This window comes from Pezoporus occidentalis, unplaced genomic scaffold (assembly GCF_034315485.1).
Source record: "Pezoporus occidentalis ecotype Australia unplaced genomic scaffold, CSIRO_AGI_Poc_V1 ctg119, whole genome shotgun sequence".
In the NCBI taxonomy this organism is placed as follows: domain Eukaryota; kingdom Metazoa; phylum Chordata; class Aves; order Psittaciformes; family Psittacidae; genus Pezoporus; species Pezoporus occidentalis.
This window is the reverse complement of record NW_026912983.1, coordinates 132229-156831: the sequence shown is the minus strand read 5'-3', so window position 1 is coordinate 156831 and position 24603 is coordinate 132229. Positions and strand designations below refer to the sequence as shown.

General features: G+C 52.6%; 1 protein-coding gene across 2 annotated transcripts; it reads left to right on the top strand.

Moving 5' to 3' along the window:
- The first annotated feature begins 1063 nt into the window (after positions 1-1063).
- PLEKHN1 (pleckstrin homology domain containing N1) lies at positions 1064-23671 on the top strand. Of its 2 annotated transcripts, XM_062604011.1 has the most exons (16): positions 1064-1282; positions 2955-3054; positions 7973-8119; positions 8361-8441; positions 9674-9761; positions 12919-13043; positions 13840-13989; positions 14357-14437; positions 17792-17861; positions 18280-18434; positions 18920-19114; positions 19627-19854; positions 20437-20589; positions 21277-21456; positions 21666-21714; positions 22079-23671. In XM_062604011.1, exons 1-16 carry the CDS (start codon positions 1203-1205, stop codon positions 22270-22272), a joined length of 2076 nt encoding a protein of 691 aa, XP_062459995.1. In that variant the 5' UTR covers positions 1064-1202; the 3' UTR covers positions 22273-23671. The 2 variants fall into 2 exon arrangements, with proteins under 2 accessions (XP_062459995.1, XP_062460004.1); XM_062604020.1 differs by lacking the exon at positions 21277-21456.
- Positions 23672-24603: the final 932 nt, after the last annotated feature.

Here is a 24603-nt window from a genome sequence, read left to right as displayed (position 1 = left end):
TCTGCATCTACCTTTTAGATTGTCGTTAACTACTCACTCGTATTATTTCTATTTCCACAGAGTAAGGGACTTATCATGGTCAGGAGCCTTTGAGAGCATTTCCTCTATAAATATCCCTTTAGTTACATTGTCACATACATCCTTTATTGATTCCTCTACCAATTTCCCATAATTCCTAGATTTCAATACATACTGCCTGTTTATTTGTTATATTTTTATACTCTTTGATTCACCTTAATCCAGGCAGGGACTTTTTCCACCAATACAACCACCTCAGAGAAAGCTTAAACACCAATCGATCACTGCTATTATCTTTCTGCATCCTTTTTGCTTCTGCTTGAACTGATCAGTGATTGATTTCCTTTTGGAATAACATTCCAGATGCATTTATTAGGGACTCCAGCTTTGTCCGGTTTGCCAGTGAGGAATGTTAGTGCGTGGTGGTCACTCTGGTCACTCCATCTAAGCACTGCTGGGTTTTTAATTCATGGAATGGTTTGGGTTGGAGGGACCTTAAAGCTCACCCAGTTCCAACCCCTGCCACAGGCAGGGACCCCTTCCACTAGAGCAGCTTGCTCCAAGCCCCTGTGTCCAGCCTGGCCTTGAACACTGCCAGGGATGGGGCAGCCACAGCTTCTCTGGGCACCCTGTGCCAGCGCCTCAGCACCCTCACAGGGAAGAGCTTCTGCCTAGAGCTCATCTCAGTCTCCCCTCTGGCAGGTTAAAGCCGTTCCCTTTGTCCTGTCCCTACTTGCTCTTACAGAAGCCCCTCTCCAGGTTTCCTGCAGCCCCTTTAGGCACTGCCAGGGCAGAGGACTCTGCGCTTAATTCCTCTTTACAGGAAAGATGGGTTCTGAAGCCGGATTCACCCCCCTTGAGGGCACCGGTTTGTCCCGGAGAAATCCCAGAGCCCCATTCCAAACCAGGACTGAGGCTGCCGGGACCATGCAGCGGGGCTCCCCGGCAGCGCTCCCGTAGGGATGCCGTCCTGCCCGCGCTTCCCGGGGCCTGGCTTGCTCCTCCCAGCGTGGAGCGGGGCGGGAGAGAGAGGGGCAGGAGCAGGGGCAGGGGCAGGAACCTCAGCCCAAAGCCTCGCAGAGCTCACACCCACCCGAGTCACGGCGGGCGGAAGGGGAGCGCCTGCGTGACACACACGGACACACGGATCCCGCTGCTCCGGGGCGCTCCCGGTCGCTGCCGGCATGGGGAACATAACTTGTGTTCCTCAAGCACCCGGCAGGCTCCGAGGCTCTTTCAGGAGGAAGCCCTCGCTGAAGAAGGAGTAAGTACACTTCGCTTTTACCCTGCGCTGCTCTCCAAGCGCTGATGCCTTTCCCTGCTGGCTTTTTTTTTCCCCTGGGATGCAGCGTGCAGGATGGGGCTGAGCCCCGCTTGGGAAAGCCGGGAGTTGTGTGCTCAGCAGAAATGGGGTTTGCATGGGCTCATGGGGCAGTGCCAGGCGCAATGAGCGCCCCACAAGTGGCTGGAAGGGAGTTCCAGGGCTATGCCGGCAGTGTATCCGAGCACATTGCGCCTGGGAGAAGTGTGATTTAGTGGATTTCAGCTGGAAAACTAAAGCTCCCCTCCACGGAGCAGGCAGGGCAAGGTGCAGAGTGAACACTCCTTGTTTTACCTGCGATGTTTTTACTCATGACACCAGAGTCGTGGTGCTCTGTTGTGAAAGAATGACATTCCAACCTCCTCTGAGTTCAGGCAGAAAGCCCCGAATCCCAGCACTCTGCCCCTTGAGCTGCGTTTGGAACCCTGAGTGAAGGCACAACTGGAAATGTCCATGAAATCCTTTGGGATCTTTGGTGCTGGGCTGGCTAGGGCAGAGCTCAGGTACCCACTGATGGACCTCAGCCTAGTGGGGAGTGTGGAACAAGCCAGGTTGGATGGGGCTTGGCACAACCTGCTCTAGTGAAAGGTGTCCCTGCCCATGGCAGCGGTTAGAACTGGATGAGCTTTAAGGTCCCTTCAACCCAAAGTAGTCTGTTATTCCATGATTGTATGATTCCAGCCTTTCCCATGCTCCCATCCCTGCTGGTACTTAAGCATACACAAAGCAGAGTGCTCCTCATCCTAAATGCTACAGTCTGGAAAGGAGCTCCGTTGGGAACCAGGGTGATTCCTTACAAACTTGCTGGCCCTGACTATGCTTCATGCTGGGCTTTGAGACAAACCCCATAAACTCTGCTCAGCCAGGGGGTTGCTAATCAAAAGGAGACACTGAAACTGTCCCCTTGGCCTCCTGTGCTGCCATAAACGGGGAGCAAACCTGTGGGAGTCCATGGGATAAAAGAGGGGAGATCTCTTGGGGAATGTGGACCCTGGAGGGCTGACATCGGGTGGCTGCAGGGGAGCAGCCGAGCCCCAGAGCACCTCCTGTCCCTGCTGACTCCCACTTCCCACACTCTCCATGGAGATAAGCCTGGTTTCTGCTGAGCCAAACACTGCAATCTGGTGGAGATGGAGCAACTCCTGGGAAGTCCCAACAGAGCACTGGTGACTGCTCTGCAAGGAGGAGCTGGGAGTGCAAGGAAAGACAGAAATCCACCAAGATAGAAATCAAGCCTCTTTGTGGCTATATAGTGGTGTATGTGTACATATGCATCTCCACTCCAGGGGCTTTGGAATAGCTGTCAGGATTGGGTGTGCTCTTTGTTTTGCAATGGAACATCTGGTCCCTGCACTGATTTGGAGACACCAATGAGCCCATCTGATCCTTTGGTGATGCAAAGGCAAAGATATGCCAACAAGCGCAGCACAAACCCCATCCCACTTCTCCAAGGCTGTTTATCAGCCCTTTACTGTACTGGGAAGATGAGAAAGCCCATGACAAATTGCTTGCTTAGTTTTATGGCTTCCTGATTTCCAGGGCAGAATTCAGTGTGCATCAGCCTAGATGTGTGTTTGCATGTGTGTGTTTTGGGTTTCTTTTCTCCCTTCTGTAGACAAAATGGCAAGAAGAAACTGCCCAGCTTTTTTGGGATAGAAGGAGGGCAGGAGAGAGATACGACCACAGACAAAATCCTGCAGTATATTCCAGGAAAGGCAAGTACAAACACATCCAGCCCCTATCCCCACTGCTCCCAGAGATTATTCCCACCCAAGGACAGTGCTGTGCATCAGAGGACAGATGGATCTGGATCTGGAGGTAGCAGCAGGTCTATCTCAGGGAGGGATAAGTCCTGTGCCCCAACATCCCCATGGAGGTGTTGTGGTGACCCTTCCATCACCCAAAACGTATGATGGGGTGGGAGGATGCTGCTGAAAGCCAAGCAGGCAGCATGGTGGGAATATCCCCCACACATCCCCTTTGCCCTTGCTTCTTTTGTTGCTGGGTAGCCTGTGAAAGAAGGGGAAAATCAGAGAGAGCATTTAAAGGTGGGATGATTCATTCCCACGCTGGAATGAGACGGAGCAGCAGTGTATTAGCAATAAGCCTTGGGAAGGTAAGCAGGAAGGGCAGGTCTGTCCCAGGCACGTACCAGCCTTGTGGCCATATGGCCCATTTCCCAGCACTGCTCAGGGAAAGCAGAGGTGAAATGATGAACCCTAAGATGTTTTCTCAGCCCCTTTGGGTAAAACAGGGATGCGGATTGAGCTTTGGGGCGCATTGGCTGTACTGTGCGTGCATCTCCCCCAGTGCCTGGCAATACAATATGTGGATATAGGGGAAGGGGAAACTGAGGCACAGACAGCTGTTAGAGCTGATTTCAGTGCAGATCAGCAGCAGGGCATCATCTCTTGGGTTTCAAGCTGCAGGTTAGGTGGATCTCACTGGTGATGAGGTGCTGGACCCCATTCTGAGCAGTTCTCATGTACTTTGGGTTGCTACAGAGGTTCCAACATCTGCTCCCTACAAGCAGGGACTCTTCAGTCCCTTTCCATGCAGCCTCTCCCATGTTGGCCCTTTCCAATCCTTTTGCTTTTCCTCATGGGGGCCTGAGAAGGGAGCAGGGCTGGGATCCTCCTCCTGGCTTACGAGGTGGCCATGGGACAGTGCCATCCTCTCTCCTGGGACTTGTGTCTGTGCTGAGGTGGGAAGCACAGGGGAGCTGGGAATGTTTCACGCTCCTGCCTATTATTTGTGAATGGGAGTAATGGGAACATGGTATGGGCATCGTTCCCTGCAGGACTCGGCTGGCATCCCAAAGGATGGGACCAGGTCCTAGATGGATCCTGGATCCTTCTGCCGGAGAAGCTGTCATGTTAGCGGGTCCTGGGGCTGACAGAACAAAGGTCACTGCAAGATTACTCATTTGGGAGCATAGGAGAGTGTGGGATCTCTCCAGGGAAGGAAGGAGGGTGGAGCGATGGGTGGGATGTTACCCTCGCCTGGGGCACATGGGGTTCAAACTCAGCCACAAGCTTCTTGTGTGGCCTGGAGAAAGCCTTGGCTTTGCCCTTTTCCCATTCCTGCCTTTTCAGGAGAAACACCTCCAAGAGCAGGAAGGGCTGGGATAAGAGGGGGTGGGATAGAAAGGAACCATCAGCACAGGACTCTTCCGATGCAATCTCAGAGGAGATGGGATCACCAAACCTCAGGCCATGGCAGGAAGTTTGGGGCTGGGGCAAGTGACCTCCATGAAAATCACATTCCCTCTGGACCTTGCCATGAAACCAGCACCTTTTGCTCCCACCAGCCTCATGCCCTGTTTCCCACACCTCCCAGTCCCAGCTTCTATGAAGGCCAAGCAGAAGCAAAGGGGGAGGATGTGCCAGGGGAGCCTTGCTTCTCATTTGCTGCTTTTATCATTAAACAGCAGCTTCTGGAGCCCCAGGGCACATCGAGAGGCTGAGCTCTTCCTGCTGCCAGGGCTGTGATTCAGCTGGGAGTCACTGGGGTCTGCAGGGGCTGAGGCAGGTTAATTAACTTGCTCTACCTGTAGGATGAGGCATTGGAGGCAGGGGGAGAACATGTCAGGGCACTTGCACTGCCAGAGACCTGCTGCTTCACTGAACCCAGAGAGAAACCAGGTTGCCAATGCTCTGCTCTGCCTCAAACCCAGCTGAGCTGACAGAATCAGCACTGATAGGGATGGGAATGGGGGAAGAGAGAGCTTGCCACCAACCCAGCCCAGCCAGGGGAGTAAGCAGCAGGCTGGGAGGATTTCAGAGGAATGATAAATGCCAATTCCCTTTCGTTTTGGCTGTGCTCTGTGGCATCCCTATGGTGCCAGGGGATGCATGGGCCAGGGAGATAAGTGATGCGCATGGAGGAGGCTATGATAGCTCTGGTCCCTGACTCCCCCAGGACATCATGGGGTTCCCAGCGCTGCTTTCTGGGGGCTGGCCAGCTCTCTCAGTCCCTCAAAGAGCAAAGGAATGCACTTGTGGGTTCAAGCCCAGAGACATCTAAGACTCAGCAGGAGCTGTTTCCTCCAGAGGCAAGTAATCCATACCCTGGGAAATTGCTACTGGACCTAAGCAGATGATGAGGAGTTTGTGGGAAGCACCGTTAACCTTACAAAGGTTAACCTTACAGTGCTAGACAGCCTGCTTCTGGGAATAGAGGGCAAAGAAACCATAGGCATTGCAGATGGATGTGGCTGCCCCATCCCTGGCAGTGTTCAAGGCCAGCTTGGATGGGGCTTGGAGCAAGCTACTCTAGTGGAAGGTGTCCCTGCCCGTGGCAGGAGGTTGGAACTGGATGAGCTTTGAGGTCCCTTCCAACCCCAACCAGTCTGGGATTGTATGGACAAAGCAGATGAGCTTCTTGCACGTGCATATTCATTTGGGATTTAACAGTGGCACTCCAGGGAAGGACAAGAAATTGGTGGAAAAAAAAACCAGGAAAGACCTGGGAAGAAAATATAAAAGACATGAACAGCCCCATTTCTTTCTGCAAAACCACAATGTCTGATCGTGAGTGATAAGACTGGAGCTTGAAAGACTTGTGTGACATGGGGCAGAGGGGTCCTACAGCTGAAAGGGCAGCAGAGTTCAGCGATACGATCCCATGTTGCCCATGGGCTTGGAGATGCCCCTATGTTTATCCACTGTCATCTCAGCCTTGCAGCAAACCCTTGCAAGCCAGAGTTTCCTGATTCTTGTTTGGGAGCAGGAGGTATTCCGTTTCATTTATTCCTTGCCCCGTGAACCGTGGCAGTAGAAGCTTTCCCTTTCCCTCCTGACCCCTGCAGGATCCCTATGGAAGTTGGTGGCTTGGCTAAACTACTGCTGAATTCCCAGCTCCATGGTTGCTTTTACTACTTGTGGCCTTCCTTTTTACAGAGGGATTTGGCTGCCGCATTCCGGGCAGCCTCACTGCCCAGGCAGCTGGTGCTGCTGCTGTCGCTGTGTCCATAATTCCATTGCTTTATCCTCTCCCTTATCCCAGCAGTGTTTTGTTATTGCTGTCAGGTGATCCATTGCTCTTTGTTCTGACAGCAGCTTGGAGCACACATGTAATCTTTTCCTACGTGTAATTGCCTCTCGGTGAGAGCACGAATTGGCAGCCAGCAGGTTCCCAGCTCCAGGGGTGCTCCGCATGGGAATGGCATGGAGCCGGTGGGAAAAAGCTGAGCAGGGAAGGGGTTAATGTGTGTCTTTAAATGAGTTTCCTCCAGTCAGTGGAAGGAGCCCCAAGCTTTGCAGGTGAAAGGGCCAGCATTAGGTTACCAGCTCCCCTCTGGCCCTGCTCTGGGTACGAGGGGGGTTAACCTCATGCCGGAGGGTTGAGTCACGGAGGCCCCAGCAGACAGCTCTGCTCGGCTCTGCTGCTCTCCATTTATCACGGAGCTTACACAGCTGTCTCCTTGGCACAGCGCACCGGGAATGGGCAGCCGGGCAGGTTGGGAAGCGCTGGAAGTGCTGGTGCACGGGGTGACGGCTGACACAGGATCCGTGCGGAGCCCCGCAGCCCTCTCTGTGCTCATTCCTGGAAATGCTGTCTGGATATGGGGAGCTGCATGCCACTGCTATGCCCTGTATCCCAGCTCCAGCATGGCCATGGAAGTATCCCCAGGGGTCCCACTGAGGCGGCCCCACAGTCTGACACCTAACCTTTCCCTCCTGTCTTCCTCCTTTGCTTGGGAATGAATACCCAGAGCCTGATGTGCCTAACAAAGCTGACATTTAAGACTCCAGTGGGGTGTAGACCTGGGGGGAATATGGCCTTGTTGGGGTACAGCCATTCCCTTATCCCAAGGATGTCAGCCAAGCCTCCAGAACAAAACCATTCTCCCCAAAGAAACTCCAGGGAGACCTTTTCATCCCTGGATCCATGCAGTATCCACACAGTGCAACAGCAGCCCTGGGCTGTGAGCAGCAAAGTGCCATAGGGATGTGGGTTTGTGCTGTGACACAAAAGGAAGACTTTCCATACAACCAGAATGCAGGAATTAAGGGAATGCCCCAGCCCTAAGTGCTGTCTCCCTCTCACATCAGCCCTTGCTTTCATGCAGGCTTTCCTTGCCTTTTTGCACTGACAATAAGCAGCTTCTCAACTCAGAGCCTTGCATCTTCTCATATGGCTGTGGGACTCTGCCTCACAAGGGTCTGGGTGTCTGGAACAACAGATTCTACCTGGAGAAACCAAGGGATCCGAGCAGATGGGAATGCTGAGGAATCCAGGTGGAAGCAGAGCAAAAGAAACCTTTCCGCTAACCCCAGGGGAAGGCAAGCTGTGCTTGCTTAGCCTTGAGCAGTCCTTGTTGCAGAGAATCTGATCAGGATGGCAGGAGATCATGTAGGGATATCCTAAATGTAGGATGTGCTCTGCACCCCCTCTTCCCAACCCAGAAAGCCTCCCTTTAGGTCACTGTCTCCCCTTGCATAGGGAGAATGAAGTAACCAAACCTCAGCTCCGCGCTGGCATGGAGACCCAACAACAAACAGCCGGACGCGGGCACATGCCCAGGGAGCTTTTCTGAGGAACCCATCTGGGAAGATGTTCTGGGAATGCCTCTTCCAGACATCACCCCGCTGGCTCTGATGTGGTTTTTATCTGGAATTCTTGGTATAGAGTATTCAGAACCAGGAAAACCAGAAGGAGAACTTGGACCAGAGGTTCCCCAGCCTGTTCAAGAAGGGACGGAGGAAAACGGTTGTCAGGAATCTGGGCAAGATGATCTATTACTCCAAGGTCAAGTTTAAGTTCCAGCACTGCCAGGTAAGCTGCAGCGCCTGTTTGTGGGGGTTTCTTTTCCCAGGAGTGGCTGGTGACACTGGTTCCTATCCCAGTGGGGACCTGGGTCATGCTTCCGTGCTCAGACCCGCTAGCAGTGATGTGGTGGTGGCCCTTGGATAAGCAACCTATGGCTTTTCCATGCACAGACCAGTGTGAGGTGCAGAGGGAAGCTGGGATGAGGAAGGTGACCTGAGATAAACCCCAAAATATGTGTTTTCTGCAGGAGGTGAATGACTGCTTCTTGGAGCTGTTCCAGTCATACCTGTACTTCCAGTCTGTGGCCTCCAATGGACTCACATACCAGGTAGGGCATCCCTCAGGGGAAGAGAGCATGTCTTCCTAAGGGCTGTACTCAGGCAACCTCAGTTCACCTGGGTTCTTGGCCTTGTCTGTGGGCAGAGATGAAGGATAGAGGTAGCATGGGGGCTTGTGAAGGGCTGCCAGGCAGGACCAGAGATGGGAGCTGTTCAGGCTACCTGGAGATACCAAGCACAGAGAGCTGTGCCTGGGCAAGGGTCAGAGCTCTTATTGCTCAAAATAGGACAGGCTGAGAGAGCTGGGCTGGTTCAGCCTGGAGAAGAGAAGGCTCCTGAAGGGGAGTCCTTAGAGCAGCTCTAGTGCCTAAAGGGGCTGCAGGAAACCTGGAGAGGGGCTTCTGTAAGAGCAAGTAGGGACAGGACAAAGGGAACGGCTTTAACCTGCCCGAGGGGAGACTGAGATGAGCTCTTAGGCAGAAGCTCTTCCCTGTGAGGGTGCTGAGGCGCTGGCACAGGGTGCCCAGAGAAGCTGTGGCTGCCCCATCCCTGGCAGTGTTCAAGGCCAGGTTGGACACAGGGGCTTGGAGCAAGCTGTTCTAGCACAAGGTGTCCCTGCCTGTGGCAGGGATTGGAACTGGGTGAGCTTTAGGGTCCCTCCAACCCAAACCACTCTGGGATTCTGTGTATTACAATAGGCTGTTTTGCACGTGCAGGCAAAAAAATCGTGACTGAACAACCAGGAAGCCCTCAATGTTTTCTCCCTGCACATGAGTAACTAAAACTGAGCGTGGCTGTTTTGTCGATGATGGTCAAATTTGTTCCCTTTAGAAGTGATTTCTTGTTTTCTAGGTGACTTGAGGTTAATGCAATATGCCAACACAATCTCTCAGGTCATCCAGCCTTCAAGAGGAAAGACATCCCAGTTCAAACAGTCTTACAAGATCTCCCATCTACTTTATAAACAGTTCCTTACTTTATTAATTGTAGAGGAATTAAAGAGGAATTAATGTGCCAATACTGGCCCCTAGACATTACAGCAGTCAGTATTAGTGCTTGTTTAGAAAGCCTGAGACAGGGAGCACAAACTTGTCTTCCTGTGCTTTTGTTACTGTGGGACTCTGAAGGGCTGGGGTACAGAAACTGGGCAGCTCAATTTTCCTTTATGGTCATTCCCGTCACTCCTACGGAATGTTGATGAGGTTTCCCTTAAAACTGAAGGATTTGGGATGTAAAGGGAGCGTTCTGCCCCTCAAAATAACGGTGTGTTCTCCTCATGCAGGGACTGCTGCCTTTGAAAGAGCTGAGTGTGTGTGAAATGGAGACTGGGAAGAGCACTGGGCAGGAGGACCACGCTTTCCGCATTGCAGGTCGGTGCCTCTTGGTTTAGTTTGAGCAGAGAACAGAGGCTGTATGAATCACAACTCCTGCACTTTGTCCTGCTCTGACCTTGTCCCAGAGAAGAACATGTTGTGGAAGGAGGCTGCAGAGAGCTGAAGCTCTTCCAGCATTTCCAGCTTTCCCGTCAAGGCTTCCCTGGTTCTAGACTCCTGACCAGTGATGCCCAGGGCTGCAGGCAGGGAAGGGAGTGGATAGGGAGCACAGAGGAAGGATGCTCCTGTGCTCCATCTGGTTAGTGCTCAGGGCACAAGGTGGTAGTACCCTTTTGTGACCATATAAACCTGGAGGTGAGGAAGTGACTCTGGTGGAAAACAGTGCTGAGAGGTGAGTTACCTCTGCTGTTAACAGCAGGACTCAATGTCACTTCCCTCTTCCCCAGCACTCCTGTATCCACGAGCTTTTTAAACTTGCTTTATAAAGGTTTTCTTTGGATAGCAACCTGTCTGCAGCTTGGCTGGAGGCTTCTTTTGGCTTAGTCACTGCTGGATTACAGCAGTTGCAAGCCCCCACGAGTAGTAGTTAAAGCATGAAGTGCGCAGAAGGAAGTGATGATACAGAGCCAAGAAAGCTCATCTGTGTCCTAGGCCCTGTCTGTGTACTCTGAAGTCCTTTGGTAGAGAGAAGCTTATACAAGGACCACTCAAATGAAAAGATTACATCCATTATAAAGAGGAGCTGGGACAAACAACCCATTGATTTTAAGGGCTGGTTGCACTGTTTTAGGCAGAGTCCTCCTACAGCCCTTTTTGGGAGTCTGTGAAGTGAAGGAAAGCTTCTCCCATGCCTAACCAGTCAGGGGTGTCTGCCCTGGGGTGGGTGGACTTGTTCCACTTGTATTAAAACATGCAGGAGTGTGGCTGGGTGGAAAATTGCCTCAAGCTTTGCTGGGTTTATGTTCTGCTGAGGGAATGAACAAACCAAAGCCCTTCTGACAGAGTGCTGTCTATAGAAGGAAGCAGTGACATGAAGAAACCAGGGAATCATAGAATGGGTTGGCTTGGAAGGGACCTTAAAGCTCAGCCAGTTCCAATCCACTGCCACGGGCAGGGACACCTTCCACTAGAGCAGGTAGCTCAAGATCAGTGAGATCCGTGGAGCTTCAGGGGGTGGAATCCATGAATGGAGGGGATAAGAGCCTTGTCTGTGGCCCCACACAGGCTGAGGGTGGAATTCTTTTGTCTCATGACCCTGAGACATAAAAGAAGTGCATCCATTCCCTTGTGCAATTCCATGGCGTCAGCAGTTGCCCATAAACTGCGCTTCCCAGGCTTGTTCAGTGCATCAGAGATGCTGGCAGGATCACTGGATGTATGGAGGTGGAGCATAAGAGCCAAGCCGGGCAGCATTCGGAGCCATCACGGGTGCATCAGGATGGAGAAGTGGATGATGGCTGGCTATTACCTTGGCTTTGTGGTCCTTCTCTGATGCTGATGCAGTTCCTGAGCACCTTGGGTTACCTCTCCCTCCTCTACAAATGGGGCAGCGTTTCTGTGTCACCAGGCAGAGATCAGGCTGGGAATAGTCTGCTGCTGCTGCTCTGGGAAAGGGTTTTCTCACTTCCAGTGCTCCTCTTGAAGCATTTGCAAGGAAAGAGGAAGGACAGGGCAGAAGAAAAGAGCACATGGGCCGGCACAGTTTGCTCAGCATGTGAGCAACCCTGTCACAAACGTGCCCTTGGGGCTGAGGGAAATGGCAGGAACTGAATGAGCAGCAGCCTCTCTTCACCACCTCCCCAGCAGCTCCTTGCACCAGCTTGAGGCACGTCTGAGGCTTCAGGCTTAGGCAGAAGTTCCTTTTCTCACTTCTCTTCCTTTGGGGCCCTGTTTAGATGTGGCAATGTGAACAGCCCTCAGGATACGTCTGAAAGGCTGGCCTTAGAGGGGGGTGGCAGAGCAAGCAGTGCCATGTTAAGGGTCATGCCCTACCAGCAAATTTCCTGCTGTTTCCATAGGAACCTGGATGCCCAGAGAACCATTCAGAATACCTAGATAAAGCTAACAACAGTTTTATACCATCATAGCAACGCTATGAAGTAGGGAATCCCCTTATCCCCATTGGGAAACCAAGGCAAGAGGAGACAAGATGCCACGATGGCACACAGGCACTTGGATGCTCAGTAATGCTTAACACCTAATGACTGCAGTGGATCTGAACAGAGAGGTTATGGAAAGTCACTCAGGGAGTCTGTGCCTCAGTTTCCCCACCCCTACTCTGTCTGTGTTAGTGCATTTCCTGTCAGACACTGGTGTTTCAAAGTCATCATTAACGATTGTTCATACATCATGCAGGAGTTATGGGATGAAAGGCTCCACAGAAGGGCAAAGTACCACTTTTACCCAGGACACTTGCTTATCTGAATGCTTCTAAGTCCCTCAAAGCCAGATCTTACCAAGCATGCACCAAGTATGCTTTAACATGAGATCACTGGTAAATCATTAATCACAGCATACATCCTGCAGCCTGTCAGAAATGATCCTTCACGTCATCAGGTTGTGTCTGTGGTGAAGAGCAGAGGGTGTGTGAGACTTCTCTGCTTGTGCTAGCAAGTGAATGATAGCAGGAAACGTTCACATCCACAAGATTTAGGGGCTGTTCCTCCCTTCAGGAGTATGTCTGAGAGCAGCTTTAGCTTGCCTGGTACAGATTGTATTTGGTGAAGCACTAAATAAAGAGTGTCAGGAAGCTACCAGTGCTCTACATGTTGAGTGCCAAAGTGAAAGTAAGAAGTAGCATGAAACTTTGCATTGAGTTAGGCTATCTGCAGCAGCACAGTGTGATAGTCTCTGCCTGCAGAGATACTTCTCACAAGCTGCTATGGACTTCTAAAGCTGAGATCTGTCTCTTGATGTCAATATTGACTTTTGGGCTGTCTTTGATTCTTGTTGCTGGCCTGCGTTTGGACTGAAAAGTGACTCATGGTCAGAGTGAGATGTGGCTGGTGGAAGGAAGGTGCTGGAGTCATTCCTGCTGGGATGGCAGTGGCAGGAAGGGCTGATGTTGACAGAGCAATGCACTGACAGGCAGCCCATGTGTGATGTGCTGAGTGTAACAGCTCTGGCCAGCTCTTGTTGATGCTGCAGCTGGTGCCCTTATCTGCTCTGCTCATCCTGTGTCTCACATACCTAGGTCCTCTGCTGAATCCCCTTATCGTGTTCTGCCCCACTGAGTCAGAGCTGAAGCAGTGGCTTTATCACTTGGAGAAGCAGATCCAGCTAAATGGAGGAAGCCTTGGCTTGCCCTTCCTCTCTCAGGTTGGTGTTTTTGATGATGAGGTGTGCTCAGCTAGACAGAGATGGGCCGCCTGGGGGGATGCTGTATTGCTCCTGCTACATTCACTAGGAGGGATAATCCCTGCAGCCTCTGGAATGCTCTGCCTGGGGAGGAAATGTGGCCTTAGGGTCCTAGGTCTGTGCCATCAGCACTAGAGTGAGGTGGTATTTCAGTCTGAATGGCAACCTTAAGGATGCTCTCTACTGCTAAGACCTAACAACAGCTTCTAATTTAGGCGCTTGGCTTTTGTGCAGCCTCCTCTGAGGTTTAGGGTGCAAAAAGGAAGGTTTTGCAATAGGGCCAGGCAGGGGGTGTGTGTGGAAAGGGAGAGCTGTGACCCTGAGGTGCCACCACCACAGCCCCTGAAGGGGCAGAGGTCTGGGGCTGGTTCAGAGAAGTTCTCACCCAGTTGGCTGCTCGTGCAATGATCCCGAGTTTACAAAACATTTGGAGGAGGAGGAGACTGGGACCAGGGCCTGGAAAACCAGACTCCAGAGACTTGTCTTCCCTTCCAGTCTCTGTGGGGTGTTTTACTTCCCTCCCTGTCTCCATCTCCCCACGTGTAAAACAGAGGTATTCCCCTTTGAAAAGCAAGGTACAGATGATGCTAGGTACCAAGGATTCAGTCCCAGTTGGAAAACTGACTCCTGCACAGATTTATTTACTGTTTCCTGCTTCTGCCACACTTGAAACATGTCCTGAGATGTGCTGTGTGTTGCCTAAGCTCTTAGGGGAGGGCATGTCTACCCTGCTTCTCAGTTTTGCTCCTGTCCCTAGAATGACTGGAAGCAGAGCTCCATAGGGAAGGAGGAGCTGCGGTGGTCCGTGCAGAACATGCCTGTCCAGGATTGGAGAGGGACCCAAAGGGAATCCTTAGGCGATGTCCTTTGTGTTTCCAAAGTGAAGCTTCAGCATCTGCCTTTCCAGGTAGGACACATCCCTGGGGAGCATCCTTCTGTCAGCATGGCTTAGAATTGAGTGACAAGTGCGGGCTTCTGCCTACCTGTTGCCACTAATCCAATGTGTCCCTGAAGGGTCATTTTACCTATATCCTGGCTCATGGAAAATGTTTTTTATGGCTCCTGTGTCCCAGGAGTGGTGCCTGGGGGCAGCATGTGCATAAAAGCATTAGCAGGACAGGGCTGGCAGCCGGAGCTGGCAGGGATCTCCATGGAGCCCCTGTTTCCAAAGCCCTGGCCTCAGGCTGCTGTCAGACAGACAAAGAGAAGGGCTCTCCAGATCTGAGCCCTGCCTGGCTGTTCACAGGCAACCCTCTTCCTCTTTACTTTCCAAGGAGCAGCATGACCGGCTGCTGGTGCTTTACCCGTCCACATTGGTGATAGTATCTGAAGAACAAAACAGCCTCTGTTTTAAGGTAAGCTCAGCACCTCCCTGCTCTCACCCATCCACAGCAGCTATTTCAGCACCTCTTTGGCTTGTTGCTCCTTCTCCACCTGGTTTCCCTTGTGCTCTCTGTGTTGGCAAGGGCTTTCCCTCAAGCTGCTCCCTTGCCAGCAGGCAGAGGGATTTTGCAAGCTATCTTCCCATGAGAAACACCTTGCCCTCCTACAAAAGCCTGGGGGGAAAGGAGCTGGCTGCCAAGGAATCTGGAGTCTCTGGGAGGAGGGAGGCTGGCATGTTTCTGTGTGGTTATGCTGGCACAGAATCTGGCTTGCCTGCTTAAGGCAGGAGTTGGAACAGCCCCAGAGAGTATCCCAGTGCGGGGCTTGCATCCCAGGCTCTGTGGGACCACTTGGAAGCAGGTAGCATTCAGGCAGCACATCTGATGCTCATGGGGAAGGGTCAAGGCATTAGTTGGCTGGTGGGCAGAGAAGAGAGGCTGCTGCTGGCACTGTGGAACAAAGGCACCAGTGGAAGGGCCAGCAGGGATGTGGAGGTCTGAGTGCCCCAGGGATGTGAGATTTGCTTCTCTAGTGCACTGCTGTGTCTTTGCTTGTGGGTACAATGCTGAGAGCCTCAGCATAGGCAGCACTGTGGGCCATGGGAGCTGCATTCACATTGCCTTCAGCCTGAATGGCCCTGAAATGTGATTGCCAACGTCCATCTGAGTCATCACTGCAATGGCTATTAAACAGCCCCATGCTTTCTGGCCCTGTTTACCAAAAGTAACACTGAACTGTCTGTGAACCTGCACGTGCAGCATCCTTCCTAGCCACTGAGAGAGGAGCCAGTGACAAGGAAACCCTGCAGAGACTGAGGGCTTGGGAAATGCAATGTGAACTCCCTGGGGTCCTTCTTCACATGATTTCACCATGTCTACGTTAGGCCCCGAGCCATGCAAAATGCTTTTAACACAAGGGAAGACTGCATAGAGCATCCCCCTGGCCAGAGGAGATGCTGTGCTGCAGCAGGAAGGGCACATACACCAGTGAGAGCTCTCCTCCATCCATATGCAACACTGGAGGGTGTTTTCCAGCAGCTGGTGGCTTATGTGACACACCTCAGAGCTTGTTTTTTGGGAACACGTTTGTAGCTCCTGGGAATAGAACATACGTAAGGGGGCCTTGGGCTGGGCTCACAGATTAACTCATCTCTTTTGAAAGCTTAAACCAGATTTGTCTGCCCTGGCCATGCAATGTTCCCTTCCCACGGTGCTGAGCGTGGGTCCCTGGGCGGCTCAGTGCTGGGGTAATGGCAGGGCTCTGCAAAGGGGCTGATTCACCAGCCTGTGACACTGCACTGGGAACCTGATTTTCCACAGGCAAGTCAGGGCACAGGAGCCTTCCTTCTCCCAGGGCTTCTGCAAATGAACTTCCCTTCCCTGGCAGCAGACGCTGAGCCCTACAATTTGTGTGTGAAGGAATAGCCCGGCCCTTTTGTTCTCCAGTTTCAGACAACCCGCAGGAGCTGCTGCTGCCAAGTGCTGTGTGTGGGGCAGGGAAGGGGAAGGCAGGGGCTGAGCATGCCAGGGATGGGGCTTACCCACAGCAGCTCTGGCTCACTGCTGGTGGGAAAAGGCCCTGGGCAAGGTAGGAAGCAGCAAGGGGGGGAGCTGCTGGGGAGAGGAAAGTTCATGACATGCCCAGGGAAGGCTGGAGGGGCTCTCTGTAGCGTGTTACTGGAGGGATGCTGCTGTGCTTCCTTAGGTGAGACTATAGTCCCCATGGATGAAGGGCTGTTGCCTTAGGGAGGCTGGAGCACTGGGTGCCTGGGGGAAAGCCCTATGCAGTCACCCTTAGTGGCAGGAGGGCACCAACGTGCTAGAGCTGAGGAGAAGCAGGAGCAGGCACCACAGGACCCCCCCACATGCAGCCTTGCAGCGTCTGTACCACCTGAAGCGTTGAGGCCAGGTTGGACGGGGCTTGGAGCAGCCTGCTCTAGTGGAAGGTGTCCCTGCCTGTAGCAGGGCGTTGGAACTGGATGAGCTCTAAGCTCCCTTCCAACACAAACCATTCCATGATTCCTTACAGCACAAGGGGGGAACAAGTCACAGGGCATTGCCTGGGCTTTCCCTCCCAAGGTCAGCCTTCCTGCACTGCTCAGCCCATAAATCACTTTGGTGCAGGAGAAGAACCACAGCCGGCTGCTTGTGCCCGCAGGCTGCTGCAGAGGCAGCTGGCCAGCACAAACCACAGTGCTTGGTTGAGCTCCACGTTTCCCTCATGGCAAAGCTGTCACGTCGTCAGCCACGTTCCCCAGGGCCTGTGCAGCTTTGCAGTGAGGGCATGAGGAGGAGTTTCTGCTAGACACCTTGTTTTGCAGCCTGTAAACTTAAGGCTAAGGAATCCTGAATGATTGCACCTCTTGAGAGGACCTTGAGCTGGATGCCAGTTCTGGTTTCATTTCCATAAGGAAAATTCAGCCTGGGGAGCCCCAAAGGAAGAGGAGACCCTTGGTCCTTCTGCCACGGTTTGAATCCCATAGGGAACTGAACTTCAGCAATGACACTTAAAGGACTCCTGGCAGCAGAGCAGAAGAGGTCTGGAACAAGCAGTCCCATTCCTACAGGTCCCATGGGGATCACTGGAGAGCTGGGCCTGGCACAGCATCAGATAGGGGGATGACCATGGGACATTGGGTGATGGCAGAGAGAACAGTGGTGGATGTGCATACAGAGGTGCTATTGCACATAGGGGGAATAGCACATGGTATCTTCTTACTCCAGTTTTGCCAATGACAGACTGATTTAGCTCCTCTGCCCTGCTATTAGGAACACGGATGCAAGCGCAGACCCCACTGGGATCACAGGAGTGGCATTCACAACTGTGCCCTAGTCTAGCACAAGAGCTCACATTTCACTCAACTGGCATTTATAGGGTGCAACCCTGTCTTTGTGAGGCTTTGCAGGGTGTGGATTGTGGGCATTCCTCTTTGCAAGGCTGGAAGTTCCAATCCAGCACCTCTAAACCCTCGTTCAGGACCATGTTTGCAGAGTGAGGTCTGTCATTAAACCATGGGAAGCTGTAGAAAACAGGACTAGAAGGGAAGGAGTGTTTTTCCAAGCTCAAGAGGGACTTAGTAAGGACAGAGCTTACAGAAGTGCCTCGTGCAGCCACTTGAGGCTTCATTCCTGCAGTAAGTCTGGGGACAGAGTTCTCCAACATGCCTGTGCTCCATGCCTATGAGAGTATGGGGGTGCCAGCCAGGTGCCAGGAGAGGCTCCAACTCTGAAGCAGGCTTGTTGTTCTCCCTGCTCCACTGTCTGCTGTATGGCATGGGCTGTGATGTGCTCAGCTCTGCACTCCTAAGCCTCTTCTCTCTCCAACAGGGTGAGCTGCCACTCAATGCCATCCAAGTGCTTTTTGAAGAGAATGAGAAAACCTCCTTTTTAATAGAAGGTGTGTGATGGTCCGGGTTGGTTTTGCTAAGGAGCTGTGGCTGTGATCCTGGGTTAGCATCCAAGCTCTGTGAAATGAACTGCTTGGAAATCTGGGACAATCTGTGCCCATGATCCTGGGTTAGCATCCAAGCTCTGTGAAATGAACTGCTTGGAAATCTGGGAACATCTGTGCCCTGGCTTTGCTGGCAGGAAGAGCCTGTGAGCCAGCAGCACCCGCACCCCCTCATTTAGATCTAGGCTGTGATTGCCCCTGTCCTACATTCAGCCACGTGCACAAAGGTCAGCACTGAAGACAGAGCATTCCCATTGCCCCTGCACCAGGTCTCTAGATCCCAGGAGAACGTGGGGAGGGACGGAGCAAGAGGATTCTCATTTCTGATCAAGCCCAGTAAGAGCAGTGAGTGATGTTTCCACAGGCCGACTGATCAACTCGATCCGGGTGACCTGCCGCAGCTATGAGGATTACCAGGAGTGGCTCTACTGCCTCAAAACAGCCCAGTTCCGAAACGCTGACTCTTCCCTCTCTGGATCAGAGAGTTTCCCGGGATCAAAGCTGCCGCATCCCAGCCAGGTAACACGCTGTGGGGTTGTGAGCTAATCAATACCTGCCTCCCAGCACTCCTGTCTGACCTATCTCTTGCTACCTATCTCTGGTGACACAGCAGACTTTGCTTCAAGTCCTCTGCTTGAAGGTTGTCAGGGAGCTGTTGATTCCTGCAAATTATTTGGAAGCTCTATTACATTATATAGGCATATATTGTATTATATTCCTTCAAAAGCAGGGTAACTGAGTGCCTGTAGAAGGCACATCTCTTGGGAAAAGTCTATTTCTGAGTCTGTGGCTAGTGTTCCCCATATTGCTGAAGTCCTCCCTTCCCTTGCAGGTTCTTCCTGACTCTCTGTCCTGCATCCCCTGAGCGGTCAGTAGGTTTCATCCTACTGCCTTCAACCTGGTCGTAGGTTGTCACAGTGCTGTGTGGTGGGACATGGGACTAGGGAGGGACATGCCTGTGTCCAGAGGGTTGTTCCTACATGCTCTTCTTCTCCCCCATCTAGCTTGCTGGCAGTGGGAGAGGGTCCCTCACTTCTGATGGCCGTACCAACTCCTGGGCGTCAGGAGGGAGAGTGGCCACCTTAACACACCTCTCCCAGAACAGTGGCTCTCTCCCTGACGGACAGTCCTTTGTGCTGATGCCTGAGAGCAGGGTGCTTGAAGACTCTCTCTCCCCTGGCTATTCCCAGCCTCTCCATGTAAGTGAACCCCCCAAAAGCCTGGGATGAATGTGAAGACAGGCACTGCCTAAGAGAGGTCTTTCCATGAGCTGGGTGGTCAGTGTTTGCTATGCAGCATGGCAAATCCATGCCTGGAGCCTGTATTTGTCCTGGCTCAGCTTTGTTATTGCTGATAAGGGAAAAGCCTGCCGAGGAATCCCATCCCAAAACTCTGCTCTGCATTAGGGTTGTTGGTACAGATTGCAAAAGGGCAAATGGGGCTGTTCAGAGGTCAGGAAATCCTAAAGTAAAAGCCTGTGGGTGGAGGAGGTGGTGGTGTTAGAACCTTTGCTCTAATCCTGTGCAGCGTACATATGCCCAAAGGTATGTGCATGCATGGGGAGCAACACGTGGGGCATGGGCTGCAGGACCATGCATGAGTGCAGCATGGTGCCCTAGCAGGGGAATGCCTTGCACTGGTTGCAGGCAGGTCTGTGTGCCCAGGGCTGCCCTGAGAAGAGCCATCTCCAGGGTCTATCTTCTTGTTTCAGTGCCTGGCACAGGACCTGCGGAGGGGAGGCAGTGCCAGGAAGTCCAAGGGCAAATGTGGACCTTGTGGGCAGCAGCTGCCCAGCCAGGACACCGAGAGGAACATCTGCAGCCTCATTCCTGAGAACCCCAACGGCGAGCTTCTGTCCTCGGTGTACAATGAGCCGTACTCTGCACACAGCTTGCAACATCACCCCGCAGCTCCCCTGCCACATCTGGACCTCAGTAATGTAAGGGGGCTGCAACAGAGAATTGTGGAATGGTTTGGGTTGGAGGGGATCTTAAAGCTCATCTAGTTCCAATCCTCTGCCACAGGGACACCTTCTAGTAGACCAGGTTGCTCCAAGCCCCAGGTTAGACATGGTGGGGATGGGAAGGATTTAAGCAGCACAGAAGCTGGTGGATGGGTCACACTTTCCTTACAGTGCTATTTGCAGGGAGAACTGACCCAGAAGGTGTGAAACCCAGTTCCATTTGAAAATGGTCTGTAGGAAGTGAGGTTAAATATGACAAATAGAGCAAACCTTGGAGCCCTGAGATGTTGGGCACTAATTCCTGAACCAACACAAGCTTTCCAGTGTGTGTCCATTGTTTTAGTGTGTGATGCCAAGTGAGTGTGCATCTGCCTTACACCCAGGGAAGTCCCTTGTCAGCACAGATGGCCACAGTTGGGAGCCAGCTCTGTCATCCCTCATGACTGAGCAGCATTTGGGACTTTAGCTGCAGGGAGATTCCCCACTCTGATCCCTCCTGGGGATGAATTCCAAGTAGGGAACCGCATGTCATGTTTCTGTTTCAATTCTACCTTTTAGCTGAACAGATGGAGCTTGGTGGGAAGTCAGCCCTCAACAGCTTCCAGCTCTTTGGAGAAGCCAGCCATGCCCCGCTCCCCCTTGTATGCAGACCCCTATACCCCCAGCTCCTCTGCTGCTCGCAGTGTGGCAGGATCCAGCTTCCTGGAAGAGGTAAAAAGGCACCCAGTGTGTCTGCTGCTGGTTATGGGCTTGACTCAGCACACAAGCTTTTGGCTCCAGAAATCACGCCTCAGGCCATTTCTTTTCCTGCTGTCTGCCTGAGCCTGAGCGGGATGTGGAAGCTGCATTTTGGGGTGGGGCAGGTTCTCTGTTTTGTCAAGCCAGGACAGAGAGAGGAACAGGTTTCCCCAGTCTTATCACTGGATGTTCATGACAATCCCAGGAAGAGCCAGAAACCACAAAACAGAGGCTGAGATGTGATCATCCAGTCTCTAGAAACTAGAGATGAGTCAGACACAGAGACCCCTTTATCCACCTCAAAAAATCCCAGCTGGGATAAGTGTCTGTTAAAGGCTATGTTTCTAGTTTTACTCACCTCTCGGGAATATGCTGAGTCTCTGTCCTTCATCCCTTGAGCTGCCAGTAGTCTTCATCCTCCTGCCTTCACATCTGGCCAACTTCCACCACCTCTGTGGGTCACTGTGGGGGACCTGCAGCCACTCTTCCTTCCCCATCGAGGCTTTCAAGGATTGGAATGTAGTAGAATTTGTAAGGTAGGCAGAAAACCTGGGTTTACCAAGTCTGGTCAGAGCAGGGCTGGCTCACAGGTGGGAAGCAGCAGGTCAGTGTTGCCCATCTGTCCATAGCAAGCACCAAATGTGGAGTGTTTTGGTTCAGTTCCTGCAGTGTCATGGACAGACGGGCTCAGCACAGGTGAATGCCTGCAGAGACCGTCTCTCTCTACAGAAGAGGAACTGCCAGCCCCTGCCCAGTCACTGCAGAGAGGTGCCTGTTCCTCCATACAGCTCCTCATGCCATCTCCAGCTGCGGCCTCCTGATGCTTCTTATCTTGAAGATGTGAGTTTGTAAATGCAGTCTGAGGCTGCAGGGGGAATCCACGGGGATGCAGGGGTTCCTGCCTTTCTCCAGGCTGGAACAGTGGTCAGTCACTGCATCTTGGGCATCAGGGATGCATCTTGGAGAGCAGGGATGGGGAACCAACAGAGCTCTGATTCCCTGGTGTGGAGAATCAGCACTGCAGTACTAAGTCATCTCTTTCTTTTCAGATCTCTTCTCTGCAAGAGGAACATCTGGGCCCTTCATTGCAGCTACCAGGTGAGACTCTTGGGAGGCCCACTGGGTGCTGCAGCCCACTGCCTCGCTCGTGTCTGTCTCCATAAGGATCATTCAAAGCAGGGCTGAGAGGGAGCACAGGGACTCACACATGCTCGCTCCTCCTTCTGCTCCCCTGCAGAGGGACTGAGTCTGTCACCCTACCTCTTCCCTCTGTCTGTCTGACAGAGTCTGTAGGTCTCCCCAGAGCAGAGTAGGGATGCACAGACACTTCCACCACTTTGCTAGATCACTTGCATCTGCACTGTGATTTTGCTGACCCTCCTGTGTACTCTGCTTGCAAAGGAGCAGGCAGCCGCTGGGTTGCTCATGAGCTCTCTGAGTGCTTTGCTCTGTTTTATTGCAGATGGGGATGTTGGCACTTACGACCTGCCAGAGACCAGCTTCCCACACAGCGACTCCTCAGCCTACCATGACTATGCTGAGCTCCAGAGCTTCCAGAGCGACTTCAGCTATGACAACCTGTGGGAAGCTGAGGAGAAGGAGCCGGACACCCCTCACACCTCCCCAGCTCCCAGCCAGCAGTTTTACCAGGCCTGAAGGAAAACCTCCACAACTAGGCATAGAAAAGCCCCCAGGCTCTTTTCTCACTGGGTTTTCCTCCTGGGTGAGGAACTTGGGGTGTACAAAGCAAAAGGAAGGGCCCCGCTCTGTAAAGGCTGGTTCCCATGTCCTGGCAGCTCAAACTTCTCCTCTGAATCTGAGGATGGGGCACAGCACCAAAGCATCATCCTCTGCAGACCCAGAGAGCAGTGTGTGTGCTAAGGAGCATGCGCTGCGGCTGCCCCAGCTTAGGGAGCCCTGGCTAGGAAATAGCTTTGTCCCCTTGATAATGAAAGGAAGAACAAAAAGCTGGTCAGGCTCCCTTAAATAAAAGGGATTAGATGTTCAGATGGAGCAGTCACTCAAAGGCCAAAGAAAAGGGCTGGTTGGTGACTGGGTTTGATCATCTTGCTTATTATCAGAGCCCTCGGGCTGGTCACTTTGAGGATCCTGATCCCTGAGAATAGCTGTTAAACCGCCCCTTCCTCCGCTGAGCTCTGAAGTCTGCAAACATGCATGAGACATGCCCCATCGTGGTATATAAGGTTGGTAGCAGTAGTTGTGCTCATAGGATTGTCTTCCTGCAAGGTCAGGGTTAACTGACGAGAGACGGAGAAGAGAAATCCAGGTGTGGGCAGAATGGGACTTCCTCTCCACTTCATGCAGTAAGTTCTCTCCTGCCAGTGCTGGCTCCAGACCATGGTGGTGACCTGCAATATTATGAGGTGGAATCAAGAACTGTTCTGGCCAAGTGGCTTATGTTTACCAAGGTCTTCCCTGGAAAGGATGCTCTAGATTCCTCTTATGGGACTGCATCCTTTCCTCCCACCCCTCTGCACGTCCCTGGGCTTGCACTAAATGCTGCCTATGAGTATCTAGGGAGAAAGGGAAGGAGGAAAACTCACAGCAGCCATAACACTGAGCAATGCCACTGTGGGCTCTAACCTCTGTCTTCCCCCCTCCAGAGCAGCAGCAAGACCAGGACACAAACAACAGGGGACAGAGTCTCAGTGCTATCATTTTCCAGCCTCTTAGGCAAAATCCTTTAACACACAAAAGGTCAGCAGCAAATCCCAATGTTTTTACCTGAGGCTCCACGCTCTTAACCTTTGTTCCCTAAAGAGGCTGCAAACCAGATTACCCAAAACCTCTAGTTTTGTTCTTTCCCTGGTGCAAACAAAGCAACCCAGGGGCTCTTTGTACTTGAATATCGATGTATTACATTACACTTCTCTTCAGGAGGTACCCAACAAAGTTTACATGCGAGGTTCAAGTGGATTCTATGTATTTAACGTGCCAATGCGGCTGAGTTGAAGATGTATTTAATTGTCCAGCTGTGGATGATGTTCAGTACTGCAGGACAGGCTGCTCTCTGCACATTCATGTGTGTGTCAGTTTGGGTCTTCAGCCTGTTACTGTTTTGGTTCTGGTTTGTCTATGGTAAACCCCAAAAGGATCTATCTGACAAATCCCAAAGGATCTATTTATTCAGGACGCAACGGCACTAGGGAACAGCAGAAGCACATGGTGTGCTGCGAGGCAGCAGGGCCCATGAGCTCCTATGGACACGCTGGCCACCACAAGGGTTTTAATTGGGTTTCAGCTGTGATATCCAAGGGGGAAAGCCCTTCCCAGTCGATGGCATGGTTCCCTGGTGCCTTTCTGTGGGACCGGATGATTGCAATACACGTTCTCTTGGAATACTTTGCCTCTCTCCTTCTTTGCCATCCCCTGGTTTAATGGAGGGGGAGTTTTGCCCCTTCCAAAGCCCTTCATCCCCTGAGGCCTTTGGGGCCAAGGAGGGGGGCTTGTGCCTAACCCAGCTCAGGCCCTTGTCAACACCTGGAGCAAAGGCTCCCTGTGCTTGTGGGGCCTGGCTGGTGTAGCCCTAAAGCCAATGGGACTTTGCTTCAGGCCTGGATTCGGGGCTGCTCTATCAAAGCAGTGGCTCCAGCCCTGCCCTGGGCAGCCTGTTCCAATGCCTGAGCACCCTTTGGGGCAGGAATTGTTCCTCAGCCCCATCTAAACCTGCCCTGGGGCAGCCTGAGGCCGGTTCCTCTTGTCCCATCCCTTGGGAGCAGAGCCCAGCCCCTTCCCGGCTCCATCCTCCCATCAGGGAGCCATGATCCCCCCACTGAGCCTTCTCCTCTCCATCTAACCCCCCCCAGCTCCCTCATCGCCCTCAGCACCACCTCCATTGCCCTTCACGTGCTGACCATGAGGGGAGCCCAATGGCCGCCATCACTGCCCTCCCCTCACACCGCCCCCCGGCGCCTCCACCACCGCCCTCCCGACCCGAACATGGCGTCTGTGAGGAGACCTCACCTC